This window comes from Electrophorus electricus, chromosome 5, assembly GCF_041902795.1.
Source record: "Electrophorus electricus isolate QZ-2024a chromosome 5, ASM4190279v1, whole genome shotgun sequence".
Taxonomy (NCBI): Eukaryota; Metazoa; Chordata; class Actinopteri; order Gymnotiformes; family Gymnotidae; genus Electrophorus; species Electrophorus electricus.
Window position 1 is genome coordinate 20,516,093 of NC_137501.1, and position 20,421 is coordinate 20,536,513.

The 20,421-nt window shown below is 41.9% G+C and overlaps 1 protein-coding gene across 1 annotated transcript in view; it reads right to left on the bottom strand.

Moving 5' to 3' along the window:
* The window catches only part of LOC145657973 (uncharacterized), a 150,785-nt gene that overhangs the window by 8,726 nt on the left and 121,638 nt on the right, over nucleotides 1-20,421 (bottom strand). Inside the window, 2 exon segments of the mRNA XM_081714849.1 lie at nucleotides 6,463-6,599; nucleotides 7,035-7,207. Of these exon segments, the coding sequence (XP_081570975.1) occupies nucleotides 6,463-6,599; nucleotides 7,035-7,207 (310 nt within the window).

Consider the following 20,421-nt stretch of genomic DNA (forward strand, 5'->3'; position numbering starts at 1 on the left):
CCCAAGTGTCTACTTAAATTTGATTCTTGAATGATAATTATGCTATTTGTATAATTTCAGATAATTAGTGTTAAAGTGAACAAATACAAATCATTAAAAAAAGAGCTTAAAATTGGAGGTGCACTTAGCCACAGCTATCTGACATTTCAAACTAAGCTACTGTTTACTCTGCTTTAGTTTACTTCATTTTGATTCTTGGTCTTTGGTTTATTTAATAAACCAATCCATGTTCACTCATCTGCTTCACCCAAACATGTCACATGACTGCTGAATATAAAACAAAGAAAATATGCTAGTCTTAAAATCACACATTCCTGAGATACAAAACCAGAAATCAAACTACAGTGACTGGCATCAATAATCTTGCATCAATATGGACCTTGTGGATCAGCACTTGTGGCTTGTTTTTATATTTTAAATATATAAAAATGTTATACTTGGTATGACAAAACATTACAAAATGAACAATATCTTTACTATCTCATGTTATTTAGATCTACACTGAATACACTGTGAATGAATAAAATGAGTGGTGAGTAAAATATGAGAGATGATTCAAATCTTTGGTACAGTGTAGATCTGTAATTACTGAAGGGTTTTTATGCGCCAGGTTTGTTTGGGTTTTTTTTTTTTTTTTTTTTTGTGAACTGAGTAGAACTGCGTTTTTTTCATGTTCTAAAAGGGAAAATTCCAAGTATCCTCACCATAGTGTCCTCACCATTAAATGTTTAATTAAAACCAAAACTTAACCACTCAGCACTAAACTAAATATTTTAAACGTTGAAATATTTGAGTAAAAACATTTTATAAATAAGGATTTTTGTAGAGCAAGATGTTGATTTTATTTCCATAAATTCATTGGTAAGTTGTCTAGGAAAAGCATAATCATATATATATATATATATATATATATATATATATATATATATATATATATATATATATATATATATGTTAAGGTCCAATCTTTTGTTAAATAAATTAATAAATACATAAATAAATAAATAAAAATGTTAGGCAGGGCCTCATTGTGTGTCTCAGAAATAGTTCAAGTGCAAAGTGGTTTATAAGCAGAATTTCTTTTGTTTCAGCAGAACAACTCCTCCAGTATATCTTAGAGGATATAAACCCACTTCAGGTAAAGTGTAAGTGAGCAGCAAATAGGGGTCAGGGGAAAAGGTCAAATTTCCATTTGAATACCCCAACATTAAACAAGCAATATGGTACACACACACACACAGACACACACACACACACACAAGCCCTTCTTTCACACAAGTTTAAACTTGTTTCCTGTGCCCTGTGTGCTTTGTTTTTTCTCATTGGATTATTCTCTGCTTGGTTAAGGTAGGTTCTGAGTTTACTTACTTTTGCCTTAGATTCTGTAAAATTCAAGGCTAATTGTCTGAACGTAGTTGTTAGTTGCTTGTTAGCTGTAATTACTCACTAGAGGTGTAGTTTCGCCCTGGCCTTAGGTGTAAATTGAGGGGTGGGCTCAGCACTTATTGAATTGACTTAAATTCAGACAATTCTGCTACAGGTGCAATCAACATCTGTGAAGGCTTTGTTTTTGCTCTCAATCAGTTCATTGACATCTCAACTACTGGACTTCACAAACTCATCAAGTATCTTCTCATATCTCAATCTTTAATCTCATACATCCACAAATCAAGCATCTGAAATGTTTCTCATAGACATGTTTCACTTCACTTTATTTCTCTACTCTTTCTACTCTACTCTCTACTCTTTTTCATCTTTTGAATTTCATGCCATTTCATGCCATTCCCCACAAACTTATCAATGACATTTACCACCCTCCATGTTCCCTAGATCACTTAATTGATGAGCTCGACATCCTCCTGAGTCAATCTCCCATTGAAGGAAATCCACTCATTCTCATTGGAGACTTCAACCTTCCATCAGACAAGCTGCATTCCTCCTGTATCCTTCCGCTGTTGACAGCATTCGACCTCACCCTCAACCACTCTCCTCGGACTCACTAAGCGGGCAATATTCTAGACCTGATCTTCACCCGCACCACTACAACATCAGACATCGCAGTTACCCCCCCTCCACCTCTCAGACCATCACTTTTTATCATTCTCTCTCTCTGTTCCTTCTCTTTCCATCCAGTCCTCCCCAACGTGTTCCTCCTCCTTCCATCACAATCTGTGCTCCATAACTCCCTCTTACCTTACTTCTACTATTTTGTCCACCCTTCCTCCCCCTGACTCTCTGTCTTCTCTCTCTTTGGATACAGTTACTAATTCTTTCATTTCTCATCAGTTAATCTTCTGTGCCCTCTCTCCTCTAGACCTGCTAAGTCCTCGCCACCTGCCCCCTGGCTAACAAAAACACTTTGCTGCCACGACTGGAGTTTGCAGTCACTCCAGAGGGGGAGTGGAATGCCCCCTGGAATTTCCTGGGGGGATCTAGGGCTGCCAAGCCAAGACTGCGGGGAGCTGAGGGGCTGCTAGCAGGCGATGCATTACTGCTCCTTATGTGTGTGTCTGTAGGTGTGTTTGTTTGTGTGTCTGCGCCTTTTGTGTGTCTACAGTTGCATCGTCACAATATGTCAAGTGTACCGAACTGCCTGCAATTTCTCCACTCCCCACTTAAACTGGGAAATCCAGCCTCTCTGAGGGAACAAGAACCAATTAATTAAGCTCTCATATTCATAACAGCCCAGACAACTGCTGTCACACACTCTAAAAGCTTGCTGTCATTGTGACTGCTTAGACTGCTACCTGTACACCTAACACAAAAATTAGTGTTTCATATTGCAGAGCCAAGATTATTCTTACATGTTACAGAGAATATTATTAAAATGACGTCATTCTGGTTACCATGACATTAAGAATGGGACACTTTGAAAATACCAACTCCAGACAAACATACAGAAAACCCAAAGTAGAGATGATGTATAAAATGGCTTCTGTATGAAAATATATTATGATACATTTACTCACATCTGCAGGAGATGCTGCCACATCTCTCACTTCCTTCAGAGTCTGCTGCTTCTCCCTCATCTTCCTCATCCGCAGCCTTGTGGTGTCCCATGGGGAACGAGGGGCAACTCACACTGCGACGCGCGGGAATGGTGCCGACATCTATATTGTTGGTTTCGGTATCCTCCTGCAAAACAGCAATGTGCTTTGACCTCTGATACCAATCTCTATAGGAGGGTGTCCAGCATGTAAATTGTATCTAAAAAGGTGTGAACTTGCTGCTACTAACCTTAAAAGGATGCATTCTGTTTTGACAAAAATCCCGTCAATTTAAAACCTGTGGAGCATGGTAAACCACAAAGTTTGTTTTCAGCTCATGATACACAAGCATTGGAAATACCCAAGACAATTGCCAATAACTGCCCCCTCATTTGTCCTTTTAAACCATATATGCAATTTACACTGTCCCCACCACTTCTTGAAAGTGTATTAAGAAAATATTAGTATTTCCTTCAGAAGCTTGTTGTTGCTTCATTTATTAAAGATAATTCGATCAATATGTTGTTTTGGTCTCTAAATCTAATCACATTATGCTCTTAATGACAATCAGAACACATTCACGCTGATATGTTGTCACGATAATAAATGCAGTACAACTAATGTTTCTTGAATTATGGTTTAATTAAAATAAATAGAAAATAATTACACTACAAATATATATTAAACCATTTCCCTACAGGACAAGCTCGGGGGATGGTGGTACCTTGTTTAGTTTCCTCGTCTATCTCCCAGCATATAGATGCCAAATGCACCCAGGCGGGAAGGATGTTTTCTTGGTCATTAGAGTCCTCCCCCGTCTCTCCTAGGTGAATGCAGGACAGGGCATCTGCTTTAGTATTACGGGACCCCGAGTGATACATAATCTTGAAACGGAATCTCGAAAAGAATAATGACCAATAGGCTTGATGGGGGTTCAGTCGTTTGGCTGACCAGATATACTCCAAGTTCCGGGGATCAGTGATCACTAAAAAAGGATGGTTGACCCCCTCCAACCAATGTCTCCATTCTTCTAAAGTCAGCATGATGGCTAACAGTTCTTGTTCACCTATTCCATAGTTACGTTCAGCTGGGCACAGCTTTCTGGAAAAATATGCCACAGGATGTAGTTTAAAATCCTTCTGTGTTTGAGATAGAAAAGTCCCTATACGTATGTTTGAGGCGTCTATCTACACCACAAAAGGAAAAGTCGGGTCAGGCTTCAGAGTGTTACCTTCTGGTTTTTTTATATTATTAAATTCTATTATTGTTCCTTGTGTCTTTCCACTCATGTGTTTGCTCCCACTTTGAACATGCCACATATTTCAAAACTGGATGAGGGATTTGCCAGAAACATGCCTCTTCTTCTTTCAGATGATCAAAAAGCCTAATCATTGTAGCTCTTTCACTGACCCCTGCGTGGGCCACTTAGTAACAGCTTCAACCTTAATATCATCTTTAGTAACACCATTAGCACTAATAATGTACCACAAAAATTAAAAAGACTGTAGATGAAATTCACACTTCTACCCCTTAACATACAAGTCATTGTCTAGTAGATGCCTGAACACTTGACGGACGTGTCTAACATGGGTAGCATAGTCCCAGGAATATAAGAGGATGTCGTCAATATATACGATTACAAACTATCCTATCATATGCCTGAGAACATTGTGTACAAATGCCTGTAAGACAGAGAGTGCAACACTGAGGCCAAAAGGCATTACCCTATATTCATAGTGCCCCATTTGTCCCATTTTCTAATTGTAGGCACAGATCTAGTATAATGAAAATCCTAGCATCTCTTAACTGTTCCAAAGCTATTAGAAATCAGAGGGAGGGGATAAGCATATTTCTTAGTCACTTGATTGAGACCCCTGTAATCTAAGCAAGTATGGAGGCCTCCATCCTTCTTTTTCACAAAGAAAATCTAAAGGCAACAGGAGTGTTGGAGGGTTGAATGAAGCCCTGGGCTTAGGCCTCTTCTATGTATGCTTCCATAGCTCATTCCTTCTCCTGTGTGAGAGGATAGATCCGTGCTTTAGGGAGGCCGACGCCATCAGTACGCTCATAGGAACAGAGGCAGTACTTTGCAAAGAAGCAGCTAATTAAATAGAGTTAAAAATAAGTAGATAACATTAGTACTCAGAGAATTATTATCTCCCCATAGGATTCTGGGGAATGTAGTGACGCAACCCAGCAATGGCCCTGTTGGTCAGAGTTGAAGGATTAGAGGGCTGAGTGACAGGGAGAGACTAGAACTGCTTTGAACATGCCTCCAGTAAGCAAAGAGGATGTACTGACCAAGTCCAATACAGCTAATAATTTATGAGGAGCTAGTCAAGCATGAAATTCCATTTCCATCAGTACAGAAGGCCATTTAGCACAGGCAGAGCGTCATCAGAGATCAGCAATATAAGTATCAATATATGTCCAGAACAGTGAGGAGAGAAGGATTTATTATGAAATATGAGGGGAATAGTTTACATATAGTTGAGATAATCACATTTATATATGGATTAATAGTATTGTGTGAAAAGGTACATTTTGATTCAGGCTTTTAAAGAGCAGATGCTACAGACCCATGTATTAGTGATAATACACATTTTGGTAAATAAAGATAAATAAAGACTTTTACGTAACAAAATTTCAACTACAGTTTCTGATATTCACTATGCACTTCAAGATTGAAGCTGCAATACACAAAGCTGGCCACCAGAGGTCCCCATCTCCAGAATTCTAATAGTCACCATAGTTACTGTTCACATGCACCAGCACCATGCTATTTAAAACTACCTGAACCTCAGTATCATTGTGAAGTATTGCCGACACTCCCAGTGTGCATCACAAACATTTTCTTTCTTTGTAGAGCCTGGTCTTGTATCACTTGAAATAACCTCCCAGGTGTGTAATGATGGCTGCCCACGAGGACAGACTTGTCTCTAAAGACTTTGGATTAGTTCTGTGGTCTCTCACCCAGTGGTCAGTGCTGTGCTGTCCACCCATTTCCAGGATCCCTCTGTGTCTTTGTCAGTCAAACCGATCCAAGCTTCAGTATGAGGAAATGTTTTACTGATGAAATCCTGTGAAGTGGTAACATATACAGAACTGTGCAAAGGTTTTTGACATGTGTGGAAACAATGCTGCAAAGTAAGCATGCTTTGAAAAATAGAAGTGTTAATAATTTATTTTTGTCAGTTAACAAAATGCAAAGTAAATGCACAACAGAGAAATCTAAATCAATATTTGGTGTGACATTCAAAACCTTTTTACTTTGCTGCATTTTTTCCACACCTGCCTAAAACCTTTGTACAGTACTGTATATATTCAAAATTGTAGTGAAGTACGCAAGGTTTCCAGAGAAACAGGACATTTCATACATAGGTCACTCATCAGCTGTGCAGCACTTCTGACACACACACACACACACACACACACACACACACACACACACACACACACTCTCTCTCTCTCTCACACTCTCCACTCTTTATGATCACTAGGTCTGCTCCTCATTGCTAGCAGTCATTTCTGCTCTTACTCCAGAATTTCTTCTCAGCAGTGATGTAGTAAATACTGAAGTTGAAATAACTCCATATTTGTGCAGAGCATTTCCACAACACACACACACACACACACACACACACACACACACACACACACACACACACACACACACATATATATATATATATATATATATATATATATATATATATATATATATTTATTTATTTATTTTTTCAATTATTACATATGCTTTGTCAGTTATTCATGTTTTGTTGTCATTTATATAAAGGTAACTTTACATTTCTTCAGGTTTATTGCTTTATAGTGTTAGGCAGGACATAACATCACTCATTTTAATAAGGGACATATTGTATATAAACCTCTTTTTTGTAACACGTTAATAAACAAAGGCTGAACAAAGATTGATTGGTACTGTCTTATTTTGCCTGTTGTAGATAAAAGATTCTAATTTGATATGTTCGGTGTGCAGGCTCTTTGAAATTCATAATTATTCACTTACCCAGCAATGAAAATCCTGTCTGGAGTCCATTTATCTCCTTCAGTAATTGTTCTTTCGCTACAGTCACATTTTTGTAACTGGTCTGTAACTGGCTTATTTCAATAGTCAAGTTGTTATAAGTGGTCTGTAAAAAGTCCCTCTCTACACTAAGGTTATTGTAGCTGCTCTGTAACTGGTCTCGCTCTGTAGTGCACTTCACCCACAGTACTGTGATGGCAACTAGCAGGAGAACACACAACAGCCCCAGACACACTGCAGCCAGTCTGAAACATCTGTTCCCTGAAGTGTCAGCTGTGGCATAGTGGGTAAATGCACTCAAACACATATAGCTTTAGGCTCATATTAGCTGAACATTCACATCAATTTATTATCTTTACACTTAGCTAACTTTGTAATTAGAAAGTTACAAAAATATACTTTCTCAAATAAATGTGTAAAAATGCATGGTGAGTGTGTTGAGTTTTTGGGGTAGTGTAGTGTGGTTCCACTAATGTAGGGCTGTAATGTAGGGCACAGTTTAATGATTTTGCTACTTAGAGGAAATCAAATGTGTGGAAAGTGTTAGAAAATGTGTGCTCAAATGCAGTTTACATTACTTTTAATGCTAGTAAAATATTCCAAACTTCACCATATCTTGAAAATACAGGTACATAGCCTTCTTTGCCTATATGACAGAACTATATCCAAGGTACTGATCATGTAATTACAGAAGTGCTGAAGAGGACATGGAATTTTAGTGGTCAGTCAAGAGCTTTGTGGAAGGCAGAAGACAAATTGACCACAGGTTTTGAGTGGGTATGTGCTGTGTGTGGGTGTGTTGATAGTGGAGGACTTCAGTTTGTTGGTGTCATACTATCTTTTGTGTTTTTCTTTTACCCTTATAGGGAGGTATCTAAGTAGAAATATTCTTACATTGTTCTAAACACGTGTACACATTTTGTGTTTCTATGGTTGTACAGAACACACACTTAACATTCATTAAACGATGTTCTTACAAAGTGCTTATTATGGCTTTATAAGGCCAAAGCACTGGAGTCATATCATTTAGCACTGCAACATTCTTGATTGGGGTCCCTGTAGTAGGAACACATATACAGATATATTTGGAATACACATGCCTTAACACATAATATAGAATATACACTGGGAATCTGGAAAGCCTAATTACATCTCTGTTCACCACAGCTCTGTGTCTATGAAGCCCACATCTGCAGGAGATGACCAGCAGAGAAAGGTCAGAAAAAAGAAAAGGTCCTCTTATATTTTCTATGCAGGTGAAATCCAGTTACAGGAATATTTTGTTTTTTTGTTTTTTTTCTGGTGAATTCAATTTGAGTCCAGTGGTTGTAGGTGATGTTTAAGCATAGATGGAATGAGGGGCTTTGTTGAATTCACATCTCGACCACACATTGTCTTTTCTATGATGTTTTCCATAACGGGAAAGATCGCTTTCTGGTAAATTCAATTTGAGTTCAGTTGTTGAAGGTGATGTTTAAACTTAAATGGAATGTGGGGGCTTTGAATTCACTCCTCAACCACACAACCACACACTCATGACATCCTCTTGTCCTCAGCAATGCAGGAGCGCTGCGTGATGGGGTCCTGCTCAATACTGAAACATCTGGCTTCATGTGGGTTTAAGGTTTCTAAGCTCCAGTGGTGCAAGCCATCTGTCACGTAACTGGAGTTCCTGCTGTCCACAGGTGAATGCCGCCTCTCAGATGACCGTCGGGCAGTCATACGTGACATCCCTCCACCTGGCACAAAACAAACAAATAAAACAAACAAACAAAATGCTGAGATTCCTGGGTCTGGTGAGCTACTGCCGCCAATAGGTGCCAGATTGTTCCTTTCATGATAAAGTCCTCTAGCAGGGCTATAGAAAAGACTGTCCTGATACGTTGGTCTGGACTGAGCACATGTATCACTCATTTAGGACTCTGAAAGCGGCCTTGTGCTCTGCTCCAGCACTTGGCCTGCCAAACTATAATCTGCCCTTCCACCTTTACGTTTCTGAAAATGCTTCCACAGCTGTGGGTATCCTGGCTCAGGAGCAAGGTGGTAGTTATTGCCCTGTGGCTTACTTTTCCAAAACTTTTGATTTGTTAGTTCAAGGCATGCCGGCCTGCTTACGAGCTGTGGCTGCCTCGGCCCTACTGGTTACTGATGCAGAGAAATTGGCACTTTCTCATCCTATGGTTCTACACACTTCACATCAAGTTATTAATATTATGAATAAAATTCAAACACAACACATGACGGCACAGCGGCGTTCGGGCTATGATGCCATCCACTGCACCACTCAGAATTTAACCATTAAATCACACACAACCCTGAGTTCACCTGCTAATCTGTTGCGATCGCTTTTGACATTGCTAGATCATTCTGATGAGTCTGTGCCCCACGACTGCATGGAGGCTATCCTTGAGTCCTCAAGCATGCACTCTGATCTCTCAAGCATACCGCTCCAAGGTGGCTATCACATTTTTGTACATGGCTCATGTTTTAAACTGTCTGACTCTGAATTTTCCTGTGGTTATTCTATCTGTTCTCTGCCAAACCTCATTTGGGAGGCTTACTCTCTCCCTTACAGGTCTGCTATAGTAGCTGGGGGTGATGGCTAACATTCAAAAACAGATTTGTATACACGTAAAACTGTAAAACTCCTCCTAGATAGCTGCTTAACCTGTGCTAGAAGCAACCAGGGAAAAACAGAAGCCAAACATGATGTCTTGCTGGCTCCTGAATATTCCTTTCAGTGTCTATAGATATTTACACACATGCCACCTTGTGGTCAGTTGAAGTACCTGCTGGTGATTGTAGACAGGTTTTCCAAGTGGACTGAGGCGTTTCCTTGTTCTAAGAAAGACACCCGCACTGTGGTTAAAATCCTAGCCAAGGGAATACCGAGGTATGGTGTTCCTCAGGTAATAGATTCAGATCAGGGACCCTGTTTCATTTCCAAGTTAACTCAGAAACTATGCACCTACCTAACTATGGATTAGAAGTTTCACATTCCTTATCATCCTCAGTCATCTGGCATTGTTGAGAGAATGAATCGTACCTTGAAAGAAAGGTTAACAAAGGCTATGATGGAAACAGGAAAGAAGTGGATAGATATACTGCCAGCAGTGTTGTGAGAGAACAGAATGATGCTCACTGCCCCCACCAAATTGTGACAATTTGAGGTCATTTTTGGTAGACCATTTACCAGCCCATGTGTCAGAGGTAACCCAGGTGTTTCTCATTCAGGTGACATGGACGTGATCTTGGCGGACTACGCCCAAATGTTGATTGAGAAATTGAACAGTGTGAATAATAATGTCTCGTGAGCTCTCCCTCTTCCTGCAGACAAACCTGCTCATCTGTTTATTCGAGGTGTCACTGTTTTGGTCAAATCAATGAACATTCAAAAAGTTGGTGAAACTATGTATGAACCAACAACAATCGCAGTGACCCGAACCACTGTGTAGTACAAAGTTTGTTATATGATTTCATGCTGAGGGACTGCCCTTCGGCTGCACCACACACCAAGGAAGTCCTACTTGGCCCTGTATGTCAATACACTTTAGCATTGGTAATATAACTTGATAGATATCCTATCTGCCTATTAACATCCTTGTGCAGACTCTGGTCCTTTCTCTCCTTGTTTTCCTAATAAGTGCATGGAAAACCTTACTATGGAAGTAATGGGCCCCATTCGTGTGATAATATTGGCATTATTTTCAGTCTCAAAGTTCACAAGCACACATTAGTGGCAAAGTAACAATGTTTTCAATTGAACAGGGAAGTGAACCCTACACCCTCAGAGTAAAAGTCTGCTGCTCTAGCATCTGAGATTTGCAGTTTACCTACAACGCATCTTCGCTAATCAAGAAGGATTCAGGACATGGAAACTAAGTCTCAAACTTTGATATGGTATCTGTGTGCCAATCTCTTCAAGACACACAAGGGCCCAAATGCACTGGTTTGGTCATCCTCCCCAATCCAGGACATCTTAACTGACATGACAGGTTAGGAGCTTTGAAATAGTGAAAGAGACAAATGGGGAATGCTATAGCATCTGTCAGCTAACTCCTTTGGCAGTGTGGTGCCATCGCATGCTAAGTATTATGTGAGATCCATTCAGTTTGCATATAATAAATGTGTGTGTGTGTTTATAAACCTATGTGTGTCTGCCTGTGTGTTTGTTTACAATGGGATACCATTCCCATCGTCTTGAAACTCTGAAGCTATCATGTCAACCACACCTAACCCCTTTAGTTCTGCCTGAAGTGTTCTCCCTGTGTGTACGAGACATTACATTAACAGCTCTTTCCATGTGTTAGTGACACTAGCATTCCCACTTTTCTTGAATGATCCCAGATAGTAAAAAAGAGCTTTGACTCTTGCAAACTTCATCTTTTTTGTTGAATAAAAAGAAAGATGAATAACTCACTTCATGGCCTGTTTCCTCACGTGCATACTAAGGCCAGTATGCATCCAATTGTCATCCGTATAGTAGGAGTGCAGACTTTGAAAAATGTTGGTGTCATGAGGGTACTAAGGCTTTGTCCCTGGTGGTCTAGTGGCTAGGATTCGGTGCTCTCACCGCCGCGATTCCTGGTCAGGGAATGCTCTATGTTTTTCCTGCCTTATCATGGAAAATTGCACGTGAAAACATAAACTTCCTTCAAGTTGGAGTTGAACCGACAGCCTAAGGATAACTGTTTTAACTTCTACAGTCCTCCACTCTACCACCTGAGCTATCAAAGGTGACGGAAACAGTGTCCCAAAGGTCCAAACACCAGTATGTTGGCAAGAAACACAGCCAGTTGTGGATGTTTAAATTGTAATGTTCATTTGACATATATCTCTTCTGATGACATTTAGATGCATACTGGACTTTGTGTACATGAATGGAGAAAGGACATAACTGGTCAGAATAACATGCAGTGCTTTTGTAAAAAACTTTTTCAAGTGTTTCATGTAGAGAGAAAAACGAGTGGCTGAAATATCAGAAACATTAAAAGTGCAATGTGCGCAGAACACAATGACTTTACCACTGTGAAATCTATGGACCACTCGGCAGGACCTCACAGCGCAGTCATGCCTTGAGGTGCACAGGGCGAAACTACACCTGTAGGGAGTAATTACAGCTAACAAGCAACTAACAACTAGTTTCAGATAATTAGCCTTGAATTTTACAAAATCTGAGGCAAAAGTAAGTAAACTCAGAACCTACCTTAACCAAGCAGAGAATAATCCAACGAGAAAAACCAAAGCACACAGGGCACAGGAAACAAGTTTGAACTTGTGTGAAAGAAGGGCTTGTGTGTCTGTGTGTGTGTGTGTGTGTACCATATTGCTTGTTTAATGTTGGGGTATTCAAATGGAAATTGAGAACTTATGCTTTTGACATGGGAAGTTAAACACACTGCCTGAACAAAAGAAAATAACTCTCCCATACCTTCACGCCATTGGAGAGTGTTGGTGACTGCCTAATGCCCATCATCAGTGTGGAGTGTTCCACAATGTTGAGCCTAGTTAGTCCTCATCAGTCATATTTTGAGCTTGTAATACATGTTGAATTGGCATTGGTGGTCCGGCATGAGGTTGTAAACACACCAAACTGACATCAATTGTGAGGGTGAAAACACACCAAAATCAACAGCTCATTCCTCATCACCTGTACAAAGGAAACTGGTTGACTGCAATGTCAGATTCATTAGCAAGTTTGTAGGGTTTCCTAAATGTAAAATAATGCTCCTGAGGCTTTAACCCTTATAATCACCTGCTTTGGGTAGGAGAAGCTGCTATAATTAACAGATACTCTAGATTGAAAGCACTTTCTAAGTCACCAGCAGAATGTCTTTTATGAATCAAAACAGGTTAACTACATTTATGTTGAGTGTCAGTGTCAGGCAGGGAAGGAGGCAGGGAGCATGCAGGAAGGAAGCAGTATTTACAGCTGCATTGATAGGTGCATGCAGTCATAGAAGAGTCTTAATAGAGTCTCATGCACCCCAGAAATGGGATAGGCCTTATTCACTCTGAAAACTACACTTGCCCTCTTGTGGACTTAACATAAGTTCACAAATGAATCTATTCATTTGAATGTTTCTGGGCTGGATAAGAGGAAACTTTTAATAGGAAGTCAAAATTATTTTGATGGCAGTGAACAGTTCTAGCTTAGTGCTCAAATAATTGGGATTGACCACAATAGACATATTGTATATATTATATAATATCATATATTGTATAGTAGAGGTGAAAATAGCTTTGGAAATTGGTTAATAAAATAAATAAACTTTCGTTTGTGAACCTATCTTGAGATTCTAAATGTGACTCTTTGAATGTGACTCCAATAAAACTACTTTCATTCTTCAGTCCATAGCCTAACTGTAGTGTCTTGTGATCTCAATCTATGTACTGTTTCCTCTGGCAGCACACCCCCATTTAAAGCTGGCTTAATTAGCCAATGGATTGATTGCATTTGCTATTACACTATAATATATATCAATGTCAGCCTGCTCAAGTGTCACATGCCAAGTTAGATTTTAATTTTAATTTCTTTCATACACCATTTCCAGAATGTTCTGAAAAGACAGCCTTTATACTGTAAAGGACAGCTTTTACACTGTAAAGGTCAGCTTTTAGAGTGTACAGGACAGATTGTAGAATGCAAAGGACAGTGAAGGACAGTTTTTCCAATGTAAATGACAGCTTTTAGACAATAAAGGACAGTAAAGGTCAGCTTTTAGAGTAAAGGACATAAGCTTATGGCTCAAGTCTGAATAAGACATCCTCAAAATCCAACAACAGTTTCAAATGTTTTCACATAATGGCAACTCGAACATACTTCCTCTGGAAAGATGCAGAAATCGATTCTGCTCCCCCTGTCATGCTAAGCAAACATTCTACAAGTTGAGAAATGTCACATCTGGCAGACCATGTCTCAGGGTTTCTCTTTGTGATGAGATTGCCAGTGGTTTCAGAATACCTTTCCATAGCTTTGAGGACTTGCAAAATCGAAAACCTCCAGACCTTTTGTACTGTGACAGCTAGTATGTCAAATGAATGCATCTAACCAAGTTGGCTTGAAAGGTCTGGAAGTTTTCACTTTGGAAGTCCTTAAAGCTGTGGAAATGTATTCTGTTAGCATTGGCAATCTCATTATGAAGAGAAAGCCTTAGACATGTGCTGCCAGATGTGACTTGTCTCAACTTGTAGAATGTTGGATTAGCATAGCACGTGCAGCAAAATATATTTCTGCATCTTTCCAGAGCAAGGTTGTTTGCATTGCCCACATGAGAAAACATTTGAGGCTGATGTTGGATGCCATTGCATTTGAATATTTTGGTGTATACTGTGTCTATTGATGCTGGAGATTCATTTTCACTCATACTCTGCATTTTCTGATTCACCATGGTTTTGTGTAATATATTGAACAGTTTTGAGCATATACATGAAATGTTTTCCACTAGGTGTTCTAGACTTCTCCGAAGTGTCCAAAAATCTCTCCAAATGCACAAAAAGTCATTAATCACTATACTTCATGTTTGCATGTTCACATTAAGTTACTTTTCTAAGTTCCATATTATTATAATGGCCTGTACAAAGGCCATTGTGTGTTTTATTTTGTTCTCTCGCTCTCTCTGTTTGTCTCTCTGTCTCTCTCTCTCTCTCTCTCTCTCTCTTTCTCTCTCTCTCACACACACACACACACACACACACACACACACACACACACACACACACACACACACACACTTAGATTGATCAGGATGTTGTCAATCTAAGCAGTAATGGATCTACTCAGAAACTCGATAAATACCTCAATGATGTATGCCTGAAAGACTGACAATGCTGTGGTTAGGCCAGGTGGAAGAAGCAGATAATCATAGTGTCCAGAGGAAATGCTAAAGGCTGTCTTCCATTCATCACCCTCCTAATTAGGCACACAACATGTTTGTGAAGTACTGCACTCTCCTTAGCTGCTTGAGAGCAGCTGGTATAAGCAGCAACAGGTATGAATATTTAACTAGCAAAGCATTTAGAGACATTTTGAATTGATGCATGGCCTCAGCCCACCATCTTTCTTCTTAATGAAGAAGACACTATCTGAGGCAGGTGAGGTGAAGGGGTGGATGTAACCCTGTGCCAGAGCCTTCTTGATGTATTGCTCCAAGACCACCCTGTGGTTGATGCCACAGTCAAAGCTACAGTGGGGAGGAAGCTGCACAGCCTTGATTAGACTGAAGACCTCAGCAAGGTCCTGGTATGCAGGGATGGAGATAGAGTTATTGGCTTCTTGGCTCTCCACAGAGGTGGACAGGAGGGGCATAGCCCATGTGACGAGGCAGTGAATGGAACAGTGGGGAACCCACTCAGTAATGTGATATGAGTGAATCATGTGTGTGTAGGAGAGACTTAGTGTAATGCGCTGAGAGAGCCTGGCCACAAATCCTATCATGGCAGTGATGAAGGAACTCTGCCTTGATTTCCTTAATGAACTCAGGGTAGTCACCAGCAGTGGAAACAAGCAGGACACTAGTGCTATCCCCAAAGTCTTGGTCCTCCCCATGAGTCTGGAGATGACAAATGTGACTTTGCCATGGTTAGGTAGATGTAGCTGGTAGGTGAAATACAGCTCACACTGGAAAACAATACTCTCACAGCCATCTCAACAGTAGACCTCTGGCATGGCAATGTGCACCCAATCAGTGGGTGTAGGGCCAACCAACCTGTATCGGGACCCATGGAGAGGCTTGGCACACAGCAAGTGAGGTTCTCCATCATGGACTGAAGCTCACAAATCTCCTGCCTCTGCTGTCCCAAAACCATGGGCTGGACAGTCTGCAGGTCAGCCCAATCTGTGCTGCTTGCCTCACTCCCTGGAAGCTGCGCAGGCAGTGAAAGCTGAGAGAATCTTTATTCTCCATACTCGACTCAAATGAACTCAAAACATGCTGACGAGGCATAGCGAAGCTACCGATGTGTAGAACAATGCAGGATCGAAAGGTTCTTACTTCTTAAGAGTAGGACCCAGGCACAGGACAAATAGCAATGCACAGCACCAATGGCAGGTATCTGTAAGCTTAAATAACTAGTTGAACAAAAGAGGAGCAAACAAGGAACAGGTGTGTGCCATAATCAACACATAGATGATAGGGACCATGGCAGGTGTTGTGTGTGTGTGGGGGGGCCAGTGGAGTGACTGGCACACTGTGGCAAATATGTTACCTTTATCAGTAAGCTGTTTGCTGTTTGCAATGTACAATAAATGTATGAGTTACATGTCAAATAACTCAATAAATCATCATTTATGACATGATTTTTGCAATGATGATTGTGTAAAGCATTTTATTTGCAAAAGGTCAGACTGATGTAAATGTAAACATTTGAAAAATATGCATAAAATTAAATATGTATTTATTTGTACCCACTAGGGGTAGTATGCGGCTGTAACGTGACAAGGAAGGCCAGACGCTCATAGATGTAGGTAGATAGGTTTATTATGTTCCAACTTCGTAATGGGTGAATAAGCCATGGTCGAAACCAGGAAAGCCAATATAGGGGTAATCCAAATCATGTAGTGGTAATCCAATCCACTTCTGTTTTATTCTATAACAAATTATACTGTTGTAATTTAGATAATTTATTTAAGATGACAAAGATGTTGTTGATAATGGTAAAAAGATGCATTGTTTTTAGCTGTCAAATAATGCAAAGAAAACAAGTTCATATTAACTGTCTTGCTGGAAAAGCCAGTCCTCAGGGTTGGGGAAGACTGTCAGACAAAAAGGAAGCAACATTTCCTCCTAGACAACCTTGTATATGGCTCAATTAATTTGTTCTTCACAAAGACCAATCTTCCTGCTTCCAGTGGGAAGATCACTGGTCCTCCACCAAACATCACAGTAGATGAGAGACATTGTGGCTTGTAGACCTTGACAAGTCTCTGGTTAACCATTTGGCAGCCATGTGTTACACCAAGCTGTAAGATTGTATTCATCACATAAAATAACTTTACTCCCTTTTATGGTTATTGAAAAGTTCATGCTCACTCAGCTTAATAAGTTCTTAAGATCAAATTGTTTCATTTATGAATTCCAATCAGCATTCTGGCCACACCACAGAGATTCCTTTGACCTAAACTCTGGACCTTACAGCTGCTTGTCACGGTATGGCCCCCTCCTCCTAGACTCCTCCTTATGTTCACGTGATGTGTGTGTGTGTGTGTGTGTGTGTGTGTGTGTCTTCTTTGCCACACCCCGACCATGTGTCACACCTGTTCCTTGTTATCTACGTTGTTACCGTGTATGTATAAAGTCCTGTTTATTCATTAGTCTTTGTTGGTGTTCGACCCAATGTTTGCTGTGTATCAGCTGCTTCGTTGTGCATTAGACTGACTGTTACTTTCTGAGTGTTGTTTTTGCTTGTTTTTGAGCTAGTCAAGTATGAAATTCCATTTCCATCAGTACAGAAGGCCATTTAGCACAGGCAGAGTCATCAGAGATCAGCAATATAAGTATCAATATATGTCCAGAACAGTGAGGAGAGAAGGATTTATTATGAAATATGAGGGGAATAGTTTACATATAGTTGAGATAATCACATTTATATATGGATTAATAGTATTGTGCCACGATCAAGATGGCGCCGGTGAGGTCGGCTGCCGTCACGACTGCTCGGTCTGCACCTGGCACTTTTTTCGCTCTTTTCACTATCCTTTTCGCTCTTTTCGCTCTTCCCGCTACCCATGATTTCTTCGCAGCCCTTCTCTACACACCACGGCACGTATCTCGTACAGCAGAGATGCCCTTATTTCTCTTAATCTACATAGCACTCACCTCAAGCCGTCTGTAACCCCGGACCCAAGATGGCCGACGGAGATCCTGAGGGAAAACAAAAGACGCGGCACGAGGAAAAGGCCTCAAGGGAAGCGAGCCGGCGTCAGGAACAAGCTGAGGGCTCGGGCACACCGAGCTCCCTTACCCAGCATCCTGCTAGCCAACATCCAGTCTCTGGATAACAAGCTCGATGACCTCCGGGCCAGGATAAAGTTCCAGAGGGACATTCGGGACTGCAATCTCCTCTGCTTCACCGAGTCGTGGCTGAACCCAGCGGTACCAAACCACGCTATCCAGCCGGCCGAGTTCTTCTCGGTTCACCGCATGGACAGGACGGCAGGTTCGGGGAAGTCGAGAGGCGGCGGAGTGTGTGTGATGGTAAACAACAGCTGGTGTAACAATGCCAATGTTGTTACTCTCGCCTGCTCCTGCTCACCCAACCTGGAGCTGCTCGCCCTCAAGCTTCATCCTTTCTACCTTCCCCGGGAGTTCATTTCGGTCATTATCAACACCGTGTACATCTCACCTCAGGCTAACATGGACACTGCACTGTGTGAACTTCATGAGGCTCTCACACAGTTTCAGGCACAGCACCGGGACGCTGCACTTATTGTGGTTGGGGATTTCAACAGCGCTAACCTCAAGCGTGCGGTGCCCAACCTTTACCAGCACGTAACCTTCCCCACCAGGGGAAATAGGACACTAGACCACTGCTACACCCCATACAAGGACAGTTACAAGGCACTAGGTCATCCACCGTTTGGTAAGTCAGACCACGCCGCCATCTTCCTCCTACCAAAATATAAACAAAGGCTGAAACTGGAAGCTCCGGTTCAGAGGGAGGTCGCGCGCTGAACAGACCAATCGGTGGCCGCTCTGCAGGACGCTCTGGATGATGCGGACTGGGACATGTTCCGGCGCAGCACTGATGATGTCAGCGAGTTTACGGAGGCAGTAGTGGGGTTTATTTGGAAACTGGTGGACGACAAGATCCCAAGAATCACCATCAAGAAGTTTTCCAACCAGAAGCCCTGGGTGGACAGAACCATCCATGAGGCTCTGAACTCTCGCACTGCTGCCTACAATGCGGGGATCATCAGCGGGAACATGGACGAGTACAAGTCCGCAGCATACGGAGTGCGCAGGGCGGTGAGGGAGGCGAAGCGACGCTACGGGAAGAAACTAGAGACACAGTTCCAGCAGAGTGGCTCTAGATCCCTGTGGCAGGGACTACGGATGATCACGGACTACAGGAGCCCACCCTCCGGACTGATGAGTGCGGATGAGTCTCTGGTGAACGAGCTGAATACATTCTTTGCTCGCTTCGAGGCTACATCTAGCAGCGCTAATGCTAGCAGCACAAATGCTAACGGCGCTAGTGCTAACAGCGCCAATGCTAATGGCACTATCGGGGCAGTCGATGGCACATGCGCGGGGCCCACCATAGAACAGCGCCCTCTCATCATTACGGAGAGTGACGTGAGGAGAGTGTTTAAAAGGGTGAAAACCAGGAAGGCGATGAGACCAGACGGTATCTGCTGGAGGGTCCTCAAAGCCTGCGCAGATCAGCTAGCCCCGGTATTCACCGACATCTTCAATCTCTCCCTGATGCTCGGTATCGTCCCGTCCAGCTTCAAGCGGTCCACCATCGTCCCCGTCCCGAAGAAACCTCGACCCTCCGACCTCAATGACTACCGCCCTGTCGCCCTCACATCAGTCGTGATGAAGTGCTTTGAAAAGCTAGTCAGAGACTTCATCACATCTTCACTGCCAGCCTCCATGGACCCACTGCAATTTGCATACCGCCACAACCGCTCCACTGACGATGCAATTGCACATCTGCTCCACACTACACTGACTCACCTGGACGAAGGGAGGGGAAATTATGTTAAAATGCTATTTGTCGACTACAGTTCAGCATTTAACACTATCATCCCCTCCCTACTCACTACTAAGTTGGGAGATCTAGGACTGCATACATCCCTGTGCCACTGGATCTCCAACTTCCTAACAGACAGACCGCAATCAGTACGGGTGGGCAACTGCGCCTCATCCACCCTCACCCTCAGCACTGGAGCTCCTCAGGGTTGTGTCCTAAGCCCCCTGCTCTACTCACTGTACACCTACGACTGCACAGCCACTTCCAGCTCTAATATCATTGTCAAGTTTGCTGACGACACCGTTGTCGTGGGTCTGATCTCGGACAACGACGAGAGGACCTACCTGGAGGAGATTAAACACCTGGAAAACTGGTGCCAGGAAAATAATCTCCTCCTAAACATCAGCAAGACAAAGGAGCTGATCGTGGATAGCAGCAAGAAGCAGGTGTGGCACTACCAACCTGTGAGGATCAGTGGAACCACGGTGGAGAGAGTAGATAGTTTCAGTTACCTTGGAGTTCACATCTCGCAGGACCTGTCCTGGTCCCGCCATACCAACTCCCTTGCAAAGAAGGCTCGTCAGCGTCTTTACCACCTCAGACGCCTAAGGGACTTCAGACTGCCCTCCAAAGTACTGCGGAACTTCTACACCTGCACTATCGAGAGCATCCTCACGGGGAACATCACAATCT